The following is a 23,785-nucleotide window of genomic DNA, read 5'->3' on the forward strand; positions in this document are numbered from 1 at the left end:
TGCAAGGTGCATACTAACAGCACAATGCAGTGTGATCAGTAACTACCTTCCTTTTATGGGCGTCTGAATCCGACAAACTTTATCGCCAGCAACATGGCTGCGGAATCCTGAATTCCAGGCATGTCGAATCGGAACACCTGCTTGTGCATTGTCATGTTACGAATCTTTGGGCTCACCGATTGCTCTGGGTCCTGCTGCGAGCGAACTGTTTTTGAGGACTCCGGGAAGTAACAGGAGATCAGAGAAAATTGCACAGACTGAGGACCAGAACTAACATTATTACGGCGACAAAGCGAAGGAGGATTGGGATAAATAAGTGTATACAAAATTTTAGTCGGAAAACCTGAAGGGAGCGGAGTAGCTGGGAGAACAACGAATGGATGGAAAAATATGTGCGGGATCATAGGAACACGGAAATGAACCTTTGAATGTCATACAAGGTGGCTAATCTTCTTCTTCTTTTTTCCCCGTTTAAGTGGCTCGAACTTCTCAAGAAGCACTCTGTTCCATGAAGTACATTACTTACTGATTGAATATTTGTAGTAACAATCAGATATTAGCGTTTCTATCATTATATTACAATAAAATCAGTAATGAGCTTAGGAATCAGTTTGATTAAGCCTGTAATTTATAAAAATTTACAGTAACACCCCAGACGCTTTACCAATAATTATCTCTAATCATCATGTGCGTATTTATGCTACTCAGTTTATAAGCCATCGGTTAACAAGAATCCTACAGCATAAAATTATTTTTTGTAACCATCTGTTTCTTTTACGAACATGAGACTGTAAAAACGAAACGGCAAAGAAGTTTGATGTTGGAAATTTATTGTTAGGAGAAAGCATACAACAGGTGATAGAAGAATAAAACATTTCTACTGGAAACCGTTAATTTGAATCTGCAAGTGTTCGCCGGCAAAATAAAAGTAACCGTGGCGAAGTAACGTGTCCCCGTTACCTACTCTTCTTCAGTCTGCATTGGCTGAACACGAGGCCCGGCAAACCGCGATATTCTGTGATTCGGGTTCTCACGGCACCAAATACGAAGACGACTGTCTTTTGGACATGTTGCGCCCTGTTGTCTTGTAGAAATAGGCCGACTTTTCAGAGGCGCTTACTGCCTCCAACACAAGAACGATTAGTGGTCCTAATGTCGGTTAATTTCTACGAGGCTACATAGCAGCATCCCAGAAGACAGTAATCTTCATCCACGATCTTATTTTTCTAACGACTGATCTTAGTAACAAAGATGCTATCTGCGTTCATGGATGCGGGAACCGAATTTTTTAAAACAGTCATTTCCGTTGGGGGCAGTACCAAATTTCACTATTTGCATCATACTTAACATACTCTTCACATGTTAGGTCCTTCACCAGCAATCCAACCCATACTTAAGTAATAAGTAGCAACTGTGCCACAATATAAAGTCATAAGTTTTCATGGGGATCAAGTACAATGGTGAAGATTTCTGTCTTCTGGGTTGTTGCGCTGTGTAGTCTGGTCGATGTTAACCAACGTTTCAGAGGTCATACTGCCTCCGTCATCAGGGCAGTATGACCCCTGTAACGTTGGTTAACATCGACCAGACTACACAGCGCACAACCCAGAAGACAGAAATCTTCATACTCACCGCTGTGAAAATCTCATATCTTACAAAGTGCAATGGTCTTCTCGCTGGTCAGTACGGGTGTCATCCGACGTCTCGGAGGCTGCCTCTGCCTCCATAATCGGGGACTTAACGGTTGTTTAATGTCGATCCCTGATGTTGAAGGCAAAGAGAGTCTTCAAATCGTTGAATGAACAAAACCAATTTCCGAAACGTTGAACGTGGGGAACGCTCGATAAAAAATTATTGCAACATTGCCACGGCGTTGGGAAACATTTGACATGAAACTGGAGCAGTCGTAGCTCAGAAATGTGTTTCAAATTCGTCGTAAATTGAGAGGCGTTTCAAGTGTTCATTTTGCAACCTGTAACCTAACGACAATAGAGGGACTGAAAGTCGTTTCGTTGTAACTTGATGCTTGTTAAAAGGTCTCTTATATTACATACGGTACAATCAGACTGCAATCTAACACTAGTCCTGATCTACTGTTACCTCATATTATTACATAACAATTTGTCTGTCTTGGCCGCTTTTATTAGCAACAAACCTAAAAAGTAAGAATACTAAGAACCTTAGAACCTTGTTCAGTTGATGGAGTAGGCCTGTTGTTATCGACCACAGACGTCCAAGAGACATTGCCCTGTATCCAGGAAGCCGAGCTATGCCTAGGCCTGCTAAGTGCATGACCTGTGCCATAAACAGTCGAGAGAAATTGACAGTGAACGTTTCTGTTGCGTTCCGATCTCGTTATGGAGAACAATTCAGTCGTACAAAAGAATGCACTGATGAATCAGCCAGCTTTTAATGTGTCCCATTTATGGCTGGTCAGTGAATCTATTCCCGTCAACAACTCTTCTGAATAGTTATAACAGCGATTTTACGCTACATAAATCAACAGATGAATGTGATGAGGACATTCCATGATGAAGATTGTTGTCTAATTGGTACTTGCGCGTTGTGTAGTCTGGTAGAAGTTAACCGATCTTTGCTGAATGTAGGCCTGACTTTGATTTGTATCATACTGACTGTTGGCTTTGCCAGCAGTAGATCAAGGATTAAGAAGTCGTCCGTCTGTGTGACAAATTGACTCGACACTGCAGAAGTGGGAGTAAATATTTGTGCATTCTTTACTTCGAGACTAAATGTGTCATTATTTTCATGCTCAGACTGCTTTATCCCCAAGGAAACTTGTCTGGATACCAATTACATAGAAGACTCTAAGACCCAGAACCCATCTGGATGTCACAGAGAAAACTTCTTACCCTTGAGAATGGATCTTGAACTGTTCTGTTGCTATCTCAGTCAACAATACATTTGTGTCTCCAATAAATGGATATTAACACCAGTGAGGGATCAAAGATCACAGAGATTTAGAAAATGACTTTCTCCTGTCTGTTCTTGTTTTATGCCAGTGACGAGAACTGAAGGTTTTGGCGAGTTCCTTGCTCTTTGCCGCACCCACATCGCTCCGGGCTGTCACATAGCCTCAACTTTCACTGTCATCAGTTATTTTGCTGCGATGCCGCCTAGAATTGAACCGGGTCTTCTGGTTCGGCAACAGGCAAAGGAATTGAATACTGATCTATGTGCTAGCAACCCTGAGTACTTCCGCAGACATCCCCACTTACAGTGCTACCAAGATTTGTTACCAAAGAAACTTTACCTTTTAAAATTTTATATAAACATCATCCTTTAACATTGCATTGCTCTAACTCTGCATTTTCCGCTAGGCATATCTTTCGATTTTTATAACTTCTGATCAGAACATTAACGATATGGAATTTTCAAATTAATTATTAAGTGGGTATTATAGTCTCCGTGGATTATGATTCATGTTTACGTTAATTTATGGGAAATGAAAATATCCGTTACGTTGGGATAGCTCGGTTGACCACGTGTAATTAAATTTTAAGTACAAAGTAGAGATCCTGATGTAATGTTCGTCTTCATCACCTGGAGGATTACGTCATGCACACAGCATTGCGTCACTTGCATATAGTAATCTCCACCCTTTCAAATCACGACCAAGTCTCCATTTGTACCGAGTATAATAGCATTTACAACAAATAGGTCTTCCAGCTAGTCTATTCCCTTGAACTTTTCCCCTCATGCGTGCTACATGTCCCGAGCGTGTCATCCTTCTTGTTTGAGTACAGTTATGTTCATCGTATTTGGTGAGGAGAAAAAATTATTAAGTTCATCATTATTAATTTTACCTGTTAAAGTCGGAACCATACGTTGCACCAAAGTAAGTGCAAGATCATTCAGTATTTGTGATAAAATGTGAGTACAAATTTTGTATGAGTCCCGATTATCCTACCTAAACGGGACCGAAGAACGGTCTGATAATCGAACATCGATAATTGAAATAACACGGAAGACTTAATATTTACTCAGTTTGTAACTTAATTTACGGCATTATTAAATCGCAAAGGAAATACGATATGACACCAGATGAAAAAATGTCACAAACAAAAATAGTATTTATGGGTGCTGTAAGGGAGTATGATTTATTCCGCTACATGTTGAATTGACTATAAAATGGAGCGTTCCGACACGGTACGTCGAATAAAACGGAATGAATGTCGAATAATCGGGACTACTGTATTTTGGTTGTTAATGGCGACTTTCTGGTACATGAAGGGCTGGAACCAACTCACCGTGAGACACGACATCAGTGTTACGCACTGAAACATTGCGATAACTGGAATGAAAGCCAGTAACAGTTACTTTGCAACAAGATCTGTACATTATGAATCTTTCGGATATTTTTTGTCGGAATGCATGAATATGTTTACGCGTACCTGCATGCAGTAATTTGGGTAATATCAACTTTCTGTAGTTTAGAAAGCGTCCATAATTACTCCACCTTCTTTTGCATCATGTAACTTAACGTTCGACGTTGCCGTAAACATTAACACGTTTAAACAGAATGTGTTCACAGTTTGCTGACTCAACACCCGATAGAGGTGGAGTATACTATCGTGACTAGCATTAAGTACACCAAGTGTTTAGCACTGTAATGACAATGTTAACAAAGAATCCGGCTTATTCAACGCTAAAGCGCAGGGTTTCGGCTTCAAATTTTGACAGCGGTTATCTTAACTGAAATCTGTCTTCATTTTTCTTAGTACTTTGAATTACGCCTTGATCAATCCTCTCAAATCTGTTCTCTGTGCGGTGCATTAATCCTTCAGGCCTAGAAGCAATTATATGTACCACCTGCTTTACCAATCGATAACTCAGCGTTTTGTATTTGTGGCTTTCTTATGGTTCTGAGTGTAAACGGATTATTTTATCAACACCATGAACCAGCTGTTTTTTCTAATGGCTAAGCGTTATGATTTCTTTGCAGTACGGACTGAATTATTAAATATTATTTAGGCAAGCTTCGATTTCACAGGGTTAATGTTCTGTTTTAGCCTTAAGACGTGTCTGAGGTCAGCCAGTTACTTTTCAGGTAACTCCATGTTGTAATCTACGTTACGTCAAACATCGTTAAGTATACCATAGGTAGAACTAAATAAATAAATGAATAAAAATCCATGGGGTGGTTTGTTTCTGTTGAGCTGACAGTAGCTCAGTTTGTCTGAAAATTCCACGCCCACGTGTATTATGCCCAATGATTCACGGGTGTGAAGAAGAACCAGACAGTGACCCCTGTCGTAGGCCAAATGAATCCAGTCCGCATCCTTACAAACTGCTTCTTTAAAATCTGTTTTAATATTTTTCTACAAAAATATTATAGGTATTATTAGTTTTACCCTGCGTGCTACATGATCTGCTAGTCGTTTCTTAAATCTGCCATTAGTGTTGGCCCGGTTCCACGGAACGCAGTTTGGTGGCCACTGAGACATTTGTCTTGCCGCAAGGCCAATTCATTCATAAACTTGTTGGGCGGAGGGACAATATTTATTTCATTTATAATTTTTATTGCTCTCTGTTGTCACTCTACATGGGCGGGCAAGTTCCAGAACAAAACAAACAGAATTTTATTTTGCCTACCAACAAACACGAACATTTATTTGAAATCAAATATAAAACCTAAACGCCCTGAAAACAACACAACCTCATAGAGATATTAATGAATATACCGTAGTCTCAGCTGGAAGTATTATACCATTCAAAAATTCTACCGTGAAGTGCACAGTCGTTTTTGAACAAATTTTTCGTCATTTCAAACTCTTCTGATTACAGTTTATCCAATATTTAAAGAAAATATTAAAACTCAGTTCGAAATATGTGCAGATGCAAACTATTATTTGCTTTATTTTTATACCATAACATCAAACAAAGCAATTTTTATATTTATTTTAATTATTCCTTTGTACTAAAATGGTCCAGCTTACCATCTCCTGCGCCTGCGTCTCCGCTACCTTCTTCATGTTGTCCTGATGTTCCACTTGATTGTGGACTAGGCGCCTCTCCCGGGCTCTCACACAGTTTACCTCGGGATACTCGCACTAAAATAATACAAACATCGAGCATATAAAAGTCACGCAACCCATTCCTGACACGTTTTGTTGTCAGCAAATTAATTACATTGAAATTATAAAACAAAAAACACATTTTTATAATGAATGTTGGAAGCGTCCACCGCGTTCATCGATTCACGCATTCATTCACTAGCCCAGTGAAAAGTTTGTGCCGTGACGGAGACTGTTCACCAGACGAAATTATGTCGATTTGTTTGGCACAGGTGAAGAGCGAAATGTATCCCTAAGTTCATTCTGGCAAGTTAAGTAAGAACGAGATCCTTGCACTTCGACTCTTGAAGACAAATTACAGACTGGCCTGAGCAGGTCACAACATGGCGTGACCTGCGTGGATTCTTGTGTTAATATAGTAACAGCGATATTGTGTGTTGATTAATCCACTCGAATTTTATCTGACCGATAATCGAAGTAATCTTTTTGTTATAAATTCATTTTAATCGTTTGTTAGCTTGCCATACTGGCACACCCGCCATCTTGTGGGTAGCCGAAGGCAACAATCGGTTATGAAGCCACTGACCCAGTTCTACCAACATTGCGGGGGTCTATGAACCCGAATAAAGAAACAAAAAGTATTCTGTAATGGACCACAATGAGAGGCCATTCATAGAAGTTCCTGTTACCAATAACTGAGCTATTCACCTCCTGTGAAAGTTACTTCTGTGATTATTTAAAAGTTTGGTTTTATTCAATAGACACCTGAAAATCAAAGTAGATATAAGAAAGAAAACATTTTAACTATGAACAAGATCACTTCTGTAAAAAAGTGACTTACAAATAAATTGAAAAACATTCAGTTGCATAGAAAGTTTGGGTATCTTAAATCAAACTTCCTAACCACATTTGTATAATTGTAAAGAACTTGCTAAACCGACATTATCATGATAACGATGTGTGGATTGCGTAAACTGATGAAACGAAGTTAATAAAAGCTTAAATTTGTTTCATGGAGCGTAATTTAAGAAATAACGACAGGTTTTAAATATTTTATTATCAGATTCTGTTCAGTCGTTTAGTTGATCATTTACGTTGACATCCACTAGATGTAAAAATATAATTTTATGTGTCAGACCTATAGGCCTATAAGCTTCATATTTTAGGTAGGAGGCTGGAGAATAAAATATTCTGTACTAAACGACAGAAAACTTTCAAAAATATTTCACAGAACATTGTGCCTCGATTGTGAGATTTTTTTTTTTTTTTTTTTAGAAATATGTACGTGATGCAATTTCCTGACACACGGAATATAATGTTTGACTCGAGATATTTTAAAGTCTTTTTTAAAACAACTTGCGTGCCTTTAACTAATACGTATTATTTTAATTTTCCATGCATTTTTCTTGTCGCTTGCTCGAAGCTACAGATGTTTCTAGTAATTTTAAAAGTGGTGATCGAAGGAAAGTTGTTAAGATCCACAGTGAAAGCGGTGGCGTGCAAATGGTTTAAGCTGATGGCTCCTTTACTTCATGTTCGTGATTTTTTCTCTTTTTTTCCCCGGTTGAGTGAAAGGTCTCAAGCTCTATTAAACAAATGCTACCGAGTGACTGCCAATTATCATAAGTGATCGGTTTCCTTGCCCTGTGCTGCGTTATGAGCGTTCCACACTTTCTAGAAGACAATCCTTGTCATTAGTTTGCCTGAAGACGCACGCACACACACCGACAATATAAAATGAGTTTAAAGTGTTCTGGGTTGTTGCGCCGTGTAGTCTGCTAGAAGTTTACTGACGTTTCAGAGGAGTTTACTGCCTCTGTTATCAGGGCCAAAATGATGATGGATGCAGCAAGCACCTCTGAAACGTCAGTAAACTTCTACCAGTTTACGCGGCCATCTTCCTCTCTCGTAGGACCAAATATTCTCCTCAGTGCCTTGTTCTCAAATATCCTCAGTCGATGTTGATCTTCAGGGTAGAAACGTCGTGTGAACTTGTGTATGGATACCAACGTTTCGGAGAAACATTCTATTTGCATCTTTGTGGTTGAATATGGAAACAGTATGTTTCTCCTAATTCTGAGGGTTGCAAGGAAAATCTGGAAGCAAGAAACAGATCAGTACGTGACACCTGTGAGGTTATGTACCGTTAGCGATGCTTCGGTGTCCAACTGCCCCATAACTGTTCTCAGTGGCCCTGGGGCGCTACCAGTCTGACTGCCAGACCCAGGGTTCTCCAGGCTAAGGCATTAACATTTGCATACTGCCCGTTCTTCGGTCAGATTCTTCTTAAAATAAACTTCACTGCCACAACGAAATCCCCACACATATTTATGGAATTCTTAATGCTCGTAACTAGAAAATGGTCCGAACCAATTGTGGCATCTGAAGGAATCCGAATTTAACTCCTATTTTGTTTGTAACATTAACATTGTTTACGTTGTTATAATTGCAGTGGTTAACCTAGACTACAATTTGTTACACATGTCAACCTTGACATGTAAATATGTTTTTCCGTGCACAAAAATTAAGAAATTTGTTACATTTCTTGTGCCATATATAACACGTGATTCCGATCAATAATTCATATGAATCTTTAATAAACTTAATAAACAGTGTAAACATTAACAGACCATAAGAAAAATTATAATTTTAGGCATTGCTCATATTCATTAAGATTTTTAACTTGACTTTTCGTAAATTTGATGTACTTCTGTCATCAAGAGACATGGGAGAGAGGTTTATTACGAAGCTGGAAAGCTTGAACAGGTTTAATATCAGTTCCTGGGTCTGTAAAGCGTGTGGGAGGAAGCCTTTATAGCATACTGTAGGGCATTATCGAAGAATTTTCTTAGAAATACTGAGGAAGACCATGAAACATCTGTTAGGATAGTCGTTTTAAGAACAAAAATCGAACACGAGAACTGTCGAATACGAATGCTAAGCATTTGGCTGCGACGTTTCATAACCTGTGAATTTGGCCTTCCCACTTTCTGCTTAATAGAATTATTATTGCTTGTTGCATTTTCATTATTAATACTGATTTTGTTCTCGTTGTTCGAGACTTTCTAGATCTTATATGAAATAAACTTCTTCTTGGGTTCAGAGTTATAAGGTCAGAATATCATCAGTGGACACTACTAAAATATTGTATATGAAGAAATGTCCACGCGCCAAACATTATTAAGAATCTAGGATCGTGTGTGCTGTATGCAAAGTTTTCATGATGTAATGTTTTATTTTAGATAGGGCGCTCATATTGAAACGAAATTTAAATAAATAGGATGTAAGGGTGATGTGCATTGGATTGAGCTGGATGCTGATCGGGTCCAGTGGCAGGGCACTGTGAACTTTGGCTTTCATTTTAGGAGGATTTATTCACCAGTTGAGCTACTCTTGTCACAAGAAAGATCCTGGTTCATGAACTTGGTTTATTTTATTTGTAGCTTAGTAACAAAAGAGTCTAAGAACAAACGACTGTAGTGTGTATCTTGATCTTGATTTGAAGATGGTCGTTGTAGGATCTGCCATAGCAAAACATTAGGATTCATGTCTTAAAAGGAATCCCTCCAGGTGCCCGATATGAGTCACGGAGTCAGCGTGGGATCATATCCACTTTGTAGGAGGCGGTCAAGGACAGACTTTGTTCAACAGTGCGAAAACTAAAAGTACTTTCAAAACACTTTTTTACGTTACACGGTTTAGGCGTTGTGCCGTAATTCGGTTCAGAATTAGTTACGAGACAAACGTTTTTCACGTGCGGTAGACCATTATGGAAAAGGCAATCCGAGTCATTCATATCCATTCCACAATTTCAAACGCTGGGTCTTTATAATCAACTGTAATATTATTATCCGTTTTTGTATCGCTCCTCAAATTTTCACCGTGAGTTTCTGGATATTTTGTGCCTAAGACTTTGCTATGCGTACCTGCCCTTACAGTGCATTTGTAAGGCAACGACATTTTTCAGTATTTTTCTTGAAAGAAAACAATTAAGACGTCTCATAATCGAAGACCTCGACGGCTCTGCGTCCTCACGACAGTTCTGAAGGTTGCGTCAGCTTCTCAGCCGTGAAAATAAGTGGCATGCCTGAATAAACATCCCACCCTCACTTCCGCCACAAACCAGTTACCATTATTTATTGTCAGGTATCTATTGTTGGATAAAACACAATAGAATGAATGCATATTAATATTACCATGTGATTCTTAGTACCTTACTCTTCACAAAATATTGCTAGACGATCAAACCAAGGAGAATGAGATGGGCGGGTTTAATCATTGAATTAATTGTGGAGTAACATCCCCTGACAACAAGTAAATAACATGAGTTTTAAGTTTCTTACAAGCTTTTAATGTGAAGATACAAGGAAAGCGTACATAATTTTGATGAGAAACCCTAGTGGAAGTCTATTTGAAGACCAAGAAGAAGGTGTAAGGGTAATAGTATGGGTCTTTATAACCACGGACGTAGTTACCAGCAGAGAAGATGAACCGGTGAAAATTGGACGAAAGATATTTTATATATAGGCCTAACATGAGTTAATTTATAGTTCTTAATGTGTAGTTTTTAGACTGGCTGTTAAATAGACGAATGCCGTTTAAGATGCATTTCATTTATTGAGTTGAGTTCTTTACACGGAAGATTGTGTCCAACACCGGCTTTTTGTAGACAGGAGCGTAATATATCTATTTCTAATGGCGCCACACAGTTACACCAACATTATTCCTGCAACGAGAAACCTACCGTTAGCTTTCGTATTCCCACTTACATTTTGCTTGTTTTGTTCTTTCATTTACATCCAGATTTATACAAGTAAATCTGGACTGAATGACTGGTTAAATAAATTTTAAAAAGTAAAGAATTGTTACTTTTCTTGCATGTGACAGGTTTCACGGCCCCTGAATTCGCTTTTCTTTCGTTTGTTACGTGTGGCATTGGAAATGAATAGTTTTGAAGATCCACGATGTCATTAAATGTCTCAGTCTCGCATTGTGAATTCAACACAAATTGCTTTCTGTTTTATGCACAAAAGAAATTAGTCAAAAAAGCTACATATTCACCCAATTAAAAAATATATAGAAAAAGTGTAAATGTGAATAATTACTTCGTATTTCAGAGCATAATTTAAATCATATTGTAGTTACTTTCTACAGTTTAGTTACTTTCTCTTGTGGAAACTTTTTATTCAGTTCTGGTTAACTTGCAACTCCTCTATAATTATAACCAAGTCACTCCGTACAGCAGAATCATTCATGTAGGGATGATGGACGCTCAGCTGGTAAAAAATTGCTTGTCTTTTACGGAACCAAAATGTTCATTATCGTCTTCACAAGAAACCGCCCCTGAACCTTATTATAAGTATCGCAAGTGATGACATACCTTCAGATTTTCTTACTAAAATTTTGTACGCATTTCTCTTCTCCCTGTGAATGTTACATTACAGAATGTTTTCTGTAACAAGGCTTATAGTTATAATTATGATTATATAAGTATTATAAAAATCATTAAACCTGATTTTTAGAGCTTTCCAAAAACTGTTTTTCGTTTTTAAGAATTGTACCCCTGTAACCTGGAAAGAAACAGTGGCTTCCCTAGGAACCACGAATCTCTCCCGATGGTTCCGAAAATAAACGAACCCGTTTACTACGAAAATACCAATACCAACGCAATGAAGTAGAGTCCTTATTGAGAATATGAAATTCGCTCAGTGGTTCAAGAAATTACGAGTACGCTTAATTTCTGTCGTGAACATTCATTGTCGTTTTCAACAAGATCACGCCGACTGACGCTGTCTTTAGCTGAAAGAGTTCAATCCATACTCTCAGAATGTATTTCTATAAGACTCGTGTTAATATTATCCTCCCATGTACACTTACTTTCCCAAGTGTCTTCTTCCCTTCAGTTTTTCCGATAGAAATTCTGTATACACATTTCATCTCCTCAGCTTGTTCACATCTCCACTCAAGTCAAACAAGTTGGTGAGTTTGCTGTAGTTTCTACAAGCCGAGAGGCATTCACTTGTTGGGAACGGAGAGTATCCTGTTTGGCCCACTTCCAAACCCTACAACTTCCAACAGCAGAGTTTGTCCGTTGTTTAGGTCTTGTGACCAATCTGCGGAATTAATCAGACTTCGTGGATACAAAATTAATAACCTAATGATAATCGTGATGTGTCTGCTACTTCGTATCTTATAGTTGGACAGCAGCACTTTCACTACCTACATTTTCATACATAAGCTTAAGTTTATTGAACTGTGTAGTTCATTTCAAGTGACCCTTCCTGAGTAAACTAGTGTGAAAGTGAAGGTGGCAGTACATTTATTTTTTTATTTTGGAGTATATTTTATTTGTTAATGTATTAATGACCCATATAATGTGCGAGGTATTGTAGTTAGGATATTGAGAGCAATAGAAAAGTCAAACATGTATCCTTATTTCCCCAACACTTGGCACCTCCATTTTCCTGCCATACAAACGCAACTGGCTCTGATTGTACACGCCTGTGTATGTGTGTACTTTAACTTTCTCACTCTGTGATCAGTCTGGTGATTGTATTCAAACATGAAGACGTTTCCGTGTAGTGTTACTAAAGGAAAATTTACATAAAACACTTTCATTGCAGATGTGTTCACTATCACTGTCAAACAGCAAAATAGTTTGTTGTTCTGTAACTGTTGTACTGAATTCTTGGAATTTATATCTGTTCCTCCATGCATCTCATTTTCCGGTAATGTTTCCATTTCCAAATCAACGCCTTTCCCAGCTGCAGATTCAGTTATCGTTAACTGCCTGGTTTTGGAACGTCGCCATGTATAATACATTGTTTATCGCAAGTAACAGCCCCACTCCCTTCCCGGGTCGCTATAAAAGTGGTTTCTTGCTTGGGTCGGTTGTTTATATGTGTTTTAGCTGAATTGTTTGTTGTGCAGTATTTTTACAGCTGAACATTCCAAGGAATTTTGGAAACAAAATGGCATGGAGCTGTATCGGACTTAATTATAATGCTTAGCGGTATATTTGTATTTCCGTAGATGTTGGCCCACGGCTGTTAGCGGGGCTATTAGAAGCATTAAATGCGCCTCCTTTGATTGTTTCACTTTGGTCACCAAATCGTAGCTTCTTCTGTCGGCCTCACGACTTTCCTCATCCGTCATTTTGTTATCAATTCTCGTACGATATCCAAAAGTGCAATTTTGAAGTCGTGCATAATAGCACAACCCCCGAATCAAATTTCGTCCAAATTCGTCCATTGATTCGAATAGAATCGACTGGATTTGCCGACGGGCAGACATGATCAGTCCATAATGCGTTCTCCCTATGCACTTCGTGCAATGAACGCATAATAAGCCGCTTGGCAAGTAGAATTCACCTTTGTCTGTGTGTTCGTGATAGTGACGAGAAGCGATGACTCCATTTCATGAGGTTATAAACCAAGTCACGAAATGATAATCTAATATACAGTCACATAAAAGGGAATGGATGCTTCGGTTTCTCAAAATGTCAAGTCGCGATGTGGGTAACGGGAACAAGAATATGGCAGCAGAATGTTGGTCGGTTTCCGAATGCAACAGACGTCCGCTTCGTTGGCAATTAACATTCTTGTGCGTCTCCTCTGCACAGTACTTGTTCAACGATTGGACTGCTCGCGTGCAATGGGATCATTCAGAACTTGCTCTTTAACGTGGCCGCCAATTACTTTAGTTATATTATTGGTACTGGATATTATACGTAAGATACGGCAGTGTAAAGGTAACATCTGTGTCCAAACACGAAACAAAAGCATGCAGATGATATGGAGGACAAAGACACTTGTTGAAAGTTACTGTTTTGCAACTTTTGTAGTCACTTGCTGATGGCAGTGGATTAATCCCGTAGTTTCTGTAGTTTGAGTTCTTGCCGAAATATGAAATTAATAACGATTGTGGATACTGGACACTATAAACTAGGTCCTTCGGTATGCCTTAAAAGGTTCCAAAGGACTGAGCTGTGAGATTTCATGATCTTATGGCGGAGTCCGAAGATGACTGTCTTTTAGGATGTTGCGCCGTGTGGTCTGGTAGAAGTTTATTGGCGTTTCAAATTTGCTTACTGCATCCATCATTAACCCTCCCCTGTGATATAGGCTGTAAGCAACTCTGAAACGTCTGTGATATTCAGCTTTGTCTGTCTGTTTTTCCGACCCCTAACTGAGGAAAAAGCTGTTAAAAATATGTTATTGGAGACTACATCATCTTGGCACGTTAAACTCACTGCCATCAACAATTCAATATGTCGATTGTGAGAAATTTTTAGTTCTATAAAAGATGGAGAATTTCTTTATCAGTACATTTACGATCGGCTTCTGGAAAAGAGTGCTCCACGAAGTTAGTGCTTGAATTAAATAGGTACCTTTTAAAGTCTCTTTGCAAAATGTATGTTCAGGAAACCAGACTAGTCATGGTATCTGGCATCAGGTTCCTACACCTGCTGATCCGCAGAATGCCAGTTAGATCGCTAACATTTAATCCAGACGCATAATTTGAGGTCCCATCTAGTGAACGCGTGCCGATACATTTCAGTGCTAGTCACATTGGTTTTTCGCATGTCATAGGAATATCAAAGAAGAAATGGTATAAATTCCTTGAAGGAAGCACGAAGCATTATCGATCATTAAAATAGCGTGACTTCCACCTGTCCTCTATTTTGAACATTTTAATATTTATAATTCCACTCAATAAATAATAATGCAGTCCAACGTACATATAATTTATATTTCTTTCTCCCAGCAGTTCAGCGTACATCTTGCCTGTTCTGGATTTATAAATGAACCTCCTCTGACTTTGTGAACAGAGTACAGGTGTGCTATTTCAAATGCAGCCCAACAACATGCAAGTGGAGAAATACAAAAATTATACCACAAGTAGGCCCACCCCAGCGTAATAGACTCTCCCAAACTTTCCCGTGGTATTCGAATCAAGGTCACCCTGGTTGCGAGGCCGCTGCTCATGCAAGTTGCGCAAAAGATGTGATTCAGTGACCTTACGATCTAAGCAAACTGATAATTTCTTTCTGGGTGAGATGGTTTCGCAAAGTGTAGTATATTTCCTCGTCAGGTCTTCTTCTGTCAAAGATAACAATTAAAAAACTTAGATTCTCGCACTTTTAAATACTGATGAAACCTGATAGAATCTTTCACAAGTTCTCCATACATAGAAACAAATTCTTTGCGACTGGCGTGTGTCCATTTCCTTATCCGTGGTTTTCTCTCTTCATCATTGGCGATAACACAAAGCTAGAGGAAGTATTATAGTTCAGGAAGCGCTTGAAGGACGGCGTCTCGTGTCGTCGTGGTTACATGTGAATCAACCTTTAGACAACAGTACGACGGCTGGTAACAAAATGTCTGGACAAAAAGTTGTTTATTGTCAAGAAGGTGGAAGACATTTACATCTGCTGTAAAGATGTTCTATAATTTCTTCCGAACGGATTAAAATCTTTTAAAAAAAATACAAAGCTGTTGGTCCTGTTGTATTGATGTCACCAAAGGTTGCAAATTCTGTAGCATTCAGGGTTGCGTTTTAAATGGCACATTCCGTATAAGAAATATAAAGTTCAATAATAATTCATATTTCAGTGACGTCAAGTTTGGTTTAATTATATCATAAATTTGCTCACAAACACGGAAGCAGAGCAAAGGAAGTGGACTACATCCAAGATAGAGCTTAATTGTTTTGCTTCCAGATAAGATTAATACTGCTCACTGTGAATAAGAACTTAAACTGCTTTCTCACGTTTGGATTTGTGTCAATGTAGCGTTGTTTTTGCCCGGTTTTTAAGAAACTATACTGAAATAATGGAATTGTTTATTCGATATTAACATTTTATGAAGAGGTATTTCTGTCTGAACAGCTTTTTCTATTATTTGTCGCCATGGCACCGCATAGTGATCGCTTTATAAATTAAACATTTGGGAATTTACGAAATATCGATAGGCATAGAACAGAGAAAAACATAGAAAACTGTATTGGACGAAGGGTTTTGTGCAATCAACATGGGTAGAATTTCTCTTTAGTGAGAGACAACCGAATAGGAAATCAGATACAGAATCATAAGAATAACACATTTCGGCTAATATGACTGAACAGTTGATAGTGATCCGGTAGAAAAAATACTCTTTATTCCTTGAATCAGACGATTCTTAGTAAAAAATAATTTGCTGTGAGTTCTGTTATATTTTTAGATTACATACATCCGCGAGTCTAGCAGTTGCAACCATAATGCTCGAAAAACTCATTGGTTCTGAGTTTCGAATGAAAGTACGCATATCCGATATGGCTACCTAAAGGTTGAAATGACGAACAGATCGCTTTTAGATATCGTCAAGAGCCAGGATAAAACAATCACTGAGGTGGCTAGTTAAGGGATGGACGGCCATTACTTAGTGCTTCACCGGGACACGAATTTTTCTGTTCGCCAGACTTGGTGCCCACCCCTCTTCCGACAGAATGGATACCAACGACTGTTCTCCTGGGGCAAGGCTGTCGGGACGTGAAGCTCACAACTTTATAGAAGAGAATTTCCCTTCAACACCCCTTGTACGCGTTCATGACTTGGCAGAGGCAGCTTTATCTTTTAGTATTATCGGCGAAACAAGACAGAATGTGAGGTGTTAACACTTTCAAGAAAACTTTAGTTCTTATATTACGTTATGCCCTTGCTCGTTCCTACAAAATTCTATGTTTTTGAATTTCAACATCTCTCAGGCCTGTATTTTCTATTTTGAAATGCCAGTCCGTTGAATTGTTTCGTTGAAGTTAAATATTTCTATAATAGAATTTAATTTCCATTATGTGATATAATTGTATATAATACCCACACTACATAAATTATAATATATTATTAAGTTATAATGTATAGGAATTAATAAGTGATGGTGTAACGCGTAACATTCGCGAGAGCAACCACCCAGTTCCAGCTCAGTGTCTCACCGTGTGTTAACAAATACGGTGAGTCATATAAAGATTCCTGCAACAATGCCATTGATTTGGGAAAACTTGAAAACGGATCAGAGATTAAATTTGTCACGAGTAATGGAAATTCTTTATTGTGTGTCCAGCGTTTATAACATGCCTTTTGTCTGCTTAGTAACAGAATTCTCGAGGAAGCAATTCAATTCGGGAAGGGAATTTGTGGACCCTCTTGAAACTTTAGAAATCTTTACTAAAGAAAATCAGTGAACCGGTTAGTAATAACGGCTGACTGCTACCGACAGCAAGAGCTTGAAAGGGTTGTGAATTTTTTCGTCTCGATTATTATGTTTTAGTGGACCTTTGTCGAATTGAAGACGACCAATTAGTTCTGCATCATTCAATTTCATGGCGCGTTCGTTTCCGATAGCTCCAACAAAGCGAATTCAAAAGTTCTTAGAGTGTGTATTTTTTAATTTCTTTTGCACTGAACATTTCTCGTTCTGCGTTGTTAAAATTTGAAATGAATCACATGGACTTAACACTGTTATTGAAAGGTATAATTAACGAATGTTTCTCAATTTCTCATCTCTGCTTCATCGGCACTATCATCATCATCATCATCATTATATTGTTGAATTGTGAGATACGTGGCTAATGGACAAGTATTCATATCGACTGAAGTTGTCTGGTCAGGACTGAAGCTTGTGTCTCACAGTGAGACAGGTATTTGTCACTGCACCTTTTTGAATCTGTGGTGGCATATTATCAGTTCCAAGTGTTTTCGGTTGTTCTCCTGGATATTTCTGTATAACGCCAGTTGCTAAAATTATTGTCTTGATGTGTGATGACTTCAATTTCACGTCAACCTATTTATTCTGCACCCATTCAAAACAACAGATAAAATTATAGTTTTTATATTTAATCTCGTACTTCTCATTTTGAGTGAATTGCCCCAACTATACGAAGCGAAGAGTAAAAGGGTGCAAAATTTCGCGTTATGCAATTTTCTCCATTTCCCTATTACTTCATCACGTAAGTGTTCCGGGAAGGCGTAGTTTCTTAAGCCTTCCTTCTTTAATCATTTCGTCACACGGCATCTTGGTATTTTTAACAGTTATGGTTTGGGTACGCTCTTAATTCTTATAAATCATTGGTGAGTTTCATGTTAAAGAAAACATTCAGCTCACTGAAATGCATTAGCCAAGGTCGTGATATAGAATCATCAAGCTGTTGTTACTAACTGTGGAATGTGTTTACCCTCATCACAAAAAATATCTCCATTGTAGCCTATTATGAACCAGTTTACATTTTCACGGCCTAATCTGAACTTATTCGAAATTCGTATCATACCCGTTAGAACTTACCTTCAATGGTCACTGGTCACTCGAAGTAGCGACAATTGTCCATGTGCAGTATTCGGCATTGAGGTTGTGTTTTGTAAGAACTGGTTTCTGACCCCACCCCGCCCCCCAAAAATAGCAAATAAACCTATAAGTTACGATCTGAAAAGAATCGAAACCACTTCACAATATCAGACTTAAATTTATCCAGTTCACATAGATGATATCTGTCTAGTCCACACGAACACACTACAACTTGTCACATGTCACATGTTCTGTGACTTTGATATTGGGAATACATTTGATTTCCTGAAGATCTCTTTTCTTCATAATATTACTAAATTACGTAGTTTTTGACGAGTTTTTTTTATATAGTTTGCATCTTCTGCGAGTAATTGTATCTGTGTCGTAATCAAAATCGAAAAAAAAACAGTCGAATTCGATGTTTCTTCTTACATTGTTCATGAATATAATTTTTGAAATTTGACAGAAAGACACTGCGCACTTGATGTAATCAAATGTCTTTTTAACGTTAATCAACGTCAATATATATCCATATCAGTGTTAATTTATTGTAACAGAAAAATAAATATAGCCCTACAATAAGTACAACGTGTAATACATAATGCGAATTTTGACGTAAATCGTTAAAGAGTGTTACATTATTTGTGGTGTTCGACTTTGCACCTGAATCGATATCAACCAACACTCCACTCCAGCAGGTGGACAACTGAAAGCCGTGACCCGGACGAGTTGCTGACTAACCCCACTCCAGTCACTTGTTCACAACTCCTCATTGAACTGCGCGTGCGCAAGACTTTGTTTCCATTCAAACTCAGCATCAAAACAATAACAGTAAGACGAAGGAATAAAAATAAAAGTCATAGAAATGTGAAAATGAATAGGAAGCAACAATAGGACGAAACAGAACAATGAAAAAAGAGAAAATTTCACCTACTTCCCTCCCTCCCAAGCTCCTACCTGTTGCGCATGGAGGAATAACATTAATTTATACTAGTTTGAATTCGGTACACTTTACACCGCGTTGCGATTTAATTAATTTCTAAAACCCATACAAACCAACTTTCTGCCATTATGCTGCTGAAAATATTTATCAGAATCAATTCATTGTTCCCATTTGGAATGCCAACTCCATTATTGTTGAATTATATGTTTGATCCGTTTGTCTTTTGTGCCAAAGTGCGACGAATAAAGGTGAACAATGAAGAAAATTACAGGCTGCAAGCTCACTACACAACTGTTACTATAATGGAGGCAACAGGAACCTCTGAAAAGACAGTAAACTTCTACCAGAGTACAGGGAGCACATCCCATAAGACAATCATCTTCATTCATTCTTTCTTTATATTTTCCTGATTCCTTTCAGGCAAACGCTGGGATGGTACCTTGAAAATAGTCCACGACTGTATTCTTCCGCATCTTCATTTCAATATTTACATAATCATCCATAATTCGAAGCTGCCTATGCAGAGTTGAAAACTAGCGTGAAAGAGCAGTGAAGAATCAACCTGCATGCTGTAGGATCACCTGTGTAACATATTTGTAGATACACATCATATCTAGAAGCCGTCTCTTCCTTCCGCAACTTCAAGACAAGAGACGCAAGTTGAAGGAGCGTCGCTGAATGACGCAAGGAATCAGTTGTACCGTACCTGACCGATACACGAGCTTGTGGCCTTTGTTAATTTAACGATTCGGATGAGAGGATCGTCTTGCTGTTTGGATAGCGGGAGCAGGAGATGTATTATTACATCATCGTGCATGGAGATGTAATACCGTTAGTACGCTACAAGCAAACTGTTGGGAGTCCCAGCATTGCGGCGCGGTGATAAGACATTACGACCAGTAAGCAGCGATAAAACGAGAACAAACCTGCATTCGAACAATACCGTTAGAATGCTACTAACTTACTGACGAACTGACTAGCTAACCAACAAACACATACCGTACGTAATTTCTCCTCAAGTTCATGTTAAGAAAAATCCGGGCTAAGAAGAACGGGAACTTTTGCTAATCTGCAATAAGTAATCCTAAACACAAGGCCGACTAAGTAGGTCTATATCAAATATTAAATAATAACGTGCGATTTCAGGTATTTATGGTGAAAAGTTTGTAAATGACTGTTTTCTGTGATGTTCCAAGGTGTAGTCCGGTAGATTGACCTCCATCATCAGGGCGATCATCTGTACGAGACTATCAGCGGAACATTCCACAAGACAAGCCATCTTCGTATTTGTCACCGTGAGAACCTGAAAAGTAAACCTTTATGGGAAGGATCGCTCATTGCCTTGCTGATGCAGGCAGTGAACACCTCTGAAACGTCGGTCAGTTTTTACCAGAGTACACGGCGGAACATTCCAGAAGACATTTTCATGAAAGAACAATTTGGAAATTAGGTCTATATGTATTGGAATACACCTCTCCACTCTAATTTGGATTGAGCAGTTACGGGATTTTATAACTAGGTTAACAGGGGTTCGTACCTCACGGGGGCGAGGGTCGTGTTGGCATTCCACCAGCTGCTCCTGGTGCTTTTGCATACGTCCTGTCAGTAGGTTCACCTGCCGTTCCAGCTGCAAAATCGTCCGCTGTTTGGATTTCAGCTCCTCCAACTGCACAAGAACACGTTAACATACAAATTGATAATTCATATTTCTTCTACTTCTTCAGTTTTTACGGATTAGACAGTATGAGCTGTCCAGATTTAAATGCGGGCCATAGTTTTACAAATCTTAATAACATGATGAATCTTAGAAGCCGAAACTCGCGTAAATAATATTTAATGATTCAGCCCAATCCAAAGAATACAGCGTTTCACCATTACAAAGATCATTTGTTTTGCGTTGTTTAAGGAAATAGTCCCTGTTTACGCCGAGAATCTTAGATAAAAATGCAGAATTACTGATTTTTAAAGCAGACAGCACATATAGTTATCACTAGGCTCTGAAGGGGTATCATTCATCGAACGGAATTCGATATCTGATCCTAGTAATGGATACTTTATTTGGCTGAGAACTAACAAACACTCACCGTAAATGAAACGTTGACTTCTTTGGATGTGACGGTTTGTTCGATACTACGTGAACAACGAGAAAAGGGCATGAACGATTTTAGAATCCTGAAAGAAAGAGACTACTTAACATGCCTAGAAGTGGATGAAATGATAATATTAAAATTAAAAATTAAATAGGTTATGAGGGAGTGGACTAGATTCAGCTGGCTGAAGATAGATTTCAGTGGTGGAATCTTCTGAACACCGTATCGAACATTCTGGTTCCTTAAATTACTGATAATTAATTGATCAACTGAATGCATATCACCTTCTCTGGAAAGACTACTGCATGGGGTTAGGTAATTAGAAGTACGTTCTTGGAAATCTATGATGGCAGAATAGTACAGACAGCGCTGCTTTTATGCATCTATGAACCAGCCTGAGGTTACAGGTGGAATGTAGGAGGTGCGCGCCATACAATGGCTTCTACCTGACTGAATAATTACTGGGGCATTCTCTGGGAAAACTGTAACAGAAGGAGGCGTACTGTGTGGGAAATATCCCCAGGGCATTCACAAGAGCCTGTTTAAAGACAGGAATATTTCTGTTCACCCGTGAACTACGATTTCAAATAACAGACCTCTTGTTATACTCTTTGGTTACTAGTGTTGGTTTAAGACGGTATGTACTCTTAGTTTACTGAAATAATTGTTGTGGCCGGTATTTGCCTGAAATTACTCAAGAAATACACAAAATATTTCATTTAGGCTGTCTCGTGTTGGTATTCGCAAACGTAATGTCTATTTACCGTTCGCCGAGACTTCTAAAAAATTCACCCACATTCCCCTAGGTCCCTGAGAAACAACGCAGTGCGTGACACGCAACGTGTAATTTCCAGCGCACTCCATTCTTTGCTCGCGGCTTATTCGTGAATTACTGATTAACCCCACACACTAAAATTAAGTGTAGTGGAGTCCCTTACATAAAATGACAGTGTTTACATTACAATAGTTAAACTCAATTACGTATGTATCTCAACACTTAGGATTATATTCGAATTCCTGTTACGGCTTAAATATGAATACCGATAAGCCCCGATTTACTCACTATTTGCGTACCCTGGAAACGATGCGTATATTATATATTAAACCATATACTTTTTTATTTGACTCACTGTTAAAAATGATAGTTATGTTATTTTCTATTTTGGACATTTGACGTAGAACGTCAGAACCACCGAACGTACAATTAAGACGTTCACTTTTCCCTTCGTCAGTTGATAAAGTGAGGTTAAGTGCATTAGTTCTTTTACGGTGAGAGGTTGTCCATCTTTAGGGCTGTGGTACTTTATCCCAGAAGATGGAATCAGTTCGTATGTATCTGTAAGTCCACGCGGTGTTATAACCGAGGAGAAAAGCATCGAAAGAATACTACGCCTATGTTTAGACATGTAATATTTGTTATATTCTATCCGCTGTTCTGAAATGCAGACAGTTAGGAACCCCTGTGCGCGCGCTGCGTGAATTACCAAGTCTCATGTCAAATTGAAGACTATTATGCTAGTCACGATACAATAATGCCATTGGCAACGTTAAGTACTACACTTTTGTATTCATATATGTGTACAGTATGTCCCAGAAGTCACTGAAAGTATTTCTAGTATATTAAACCTTTTATCAAAGCGGTGGGTGTGAGTTTGGCTGTCACGTGGTTAAGAGCTGGCCCATCAAAATTTGCCAGACTTTACTGCCCATGCTTTTTTGTGAAAATATTTTGTGTTTCGGGTAGTCGTTTGGTTTTATCATCAACGTTTTAGAGTTTTTAATGAATGACCAGGGATCCACGCTGTAGATGTTAGGCAGGCAAGCTACGAACTGTGTACTTCAAAGCAGGAATTAACGAAAAGTTAGCGTTGGATAATCTGAGTGTAGTAAACGAGACATCAATAAACTGCATGGAGCAGAGGCTTTCTTGCGACAAGGTTAATTAATAAGACATAGTTTCTTATAATAGCAAAAATGACATTTTTGGTACGTCAGCAGATCACTTAGCGACGTTGGATCAACTTTATAGATTACTTACCACATGATTAAAGTACGGCGAAATGATACGGGCGATGAAATGGAAAGGATTATATAGGAAGCGGTTATGGCCTGTAGCATTCGCCTTGAGGGACAGAAAGCTACACATACCTCAGTCAGGATATCGGATACCTGGCCGAAACTTGAACCGGACATGATCTAACCTGCTTATTCGATTTTCAGAGTTACAAGCACCTGATTTCTCTCGCAGTAGCCGTCACCAAATTGCATGCTTCAAAGCCACGGACGGACGTCGCCGCCTTAACTCAGATTTTTGGTCTGCCTTAATTTAGGGTCACTGGATATTCTTAAACAGTGACTCTGACGCATTCCAAACGCAGAAAATGTGTTCTGAATATGCTCAGT

General features: G+C 38.6%; 2 protein-coding genes across 13 annotated transcripts in view; one reads left to right on the plus strand and one right to left on the minus strand.

The window, feature by feature from the left end:
- The window catches only part of LOC110829829 (uncharacterized), a 64,088-nt gene that overhangs the window by 23,691 nt on the left and 16,612 nt on the right, over positions 1 to 23,785 (plus strand). Inside the window, exon 5 of one of the 4 annotated variants that reach the window (XM_022063963.2) lies at positions 16,493 to 17,106. The exons of 2 other annotated variants lie outside the window; for them this stretch is intronic. The gene's annotated coding sequence lies outside the window, so the exon portion shown is untranslated. Of the gene's footprint in view, positions 1 to 3,020; positions 5,155 to 16,492; positions 17,107 to 23,785 lie in introns of those variants that run through there. One more of the 4 variants, XM_022063965.2, reaches the window with a different exon arrangement.
- LOC110829825 (PFTAIRE-interacting factor 1A) overlaps positions 1 to 23,785 on the minus strand; it is a 51,361-nt gene that overhangs the window by 18,623 nt on the left and 8,953 nt on the right. For 7 of the 9 annotated variants that reach the window (XM_087344653.1, XM_022063954.2, XM_087344651.1 and 4 more), the window contains exons 5-6: positions 20,830 to 20,958; positions 5,958 to 6,071 (exon numbers count right to left, since the gene is read on the minus strand). In XM_087344653.1, the coding sequence (XP_087200779.1) occupies positions 5,958 to 6,071; positions 20,830 to 20,958 (243 nt within the window). Of the gene's footprint in view, positions 1 to 5,957; positions 6,072 to 18,349; positions 18,475 to 20,829; positions 20,959 to 23,785 lie in introns of those variants that run through there. The other 2 variants (XM_022063957.2, XM_087344652.1) reach the window with 2 other exon arrangements.

This window comes from Zootermopsis nevadensis, unplaced genomic scaffold (genome assembly GCF_977971745.1).
Source record: "Zootermopsis nevadensis isolate Lab colony 2312 unplaced genomic scaffold, Znev_1.0 Znev_ptg000008l, whole genome shotgun sequence".
Taxonomy (NCBI): domain Eukaryota; kingdom Metazoa; phylum Arthropoda; class Insecta; order Blattodea; family Termopsidae; genus Zootermopsis; species Zootermopsis nevadensis.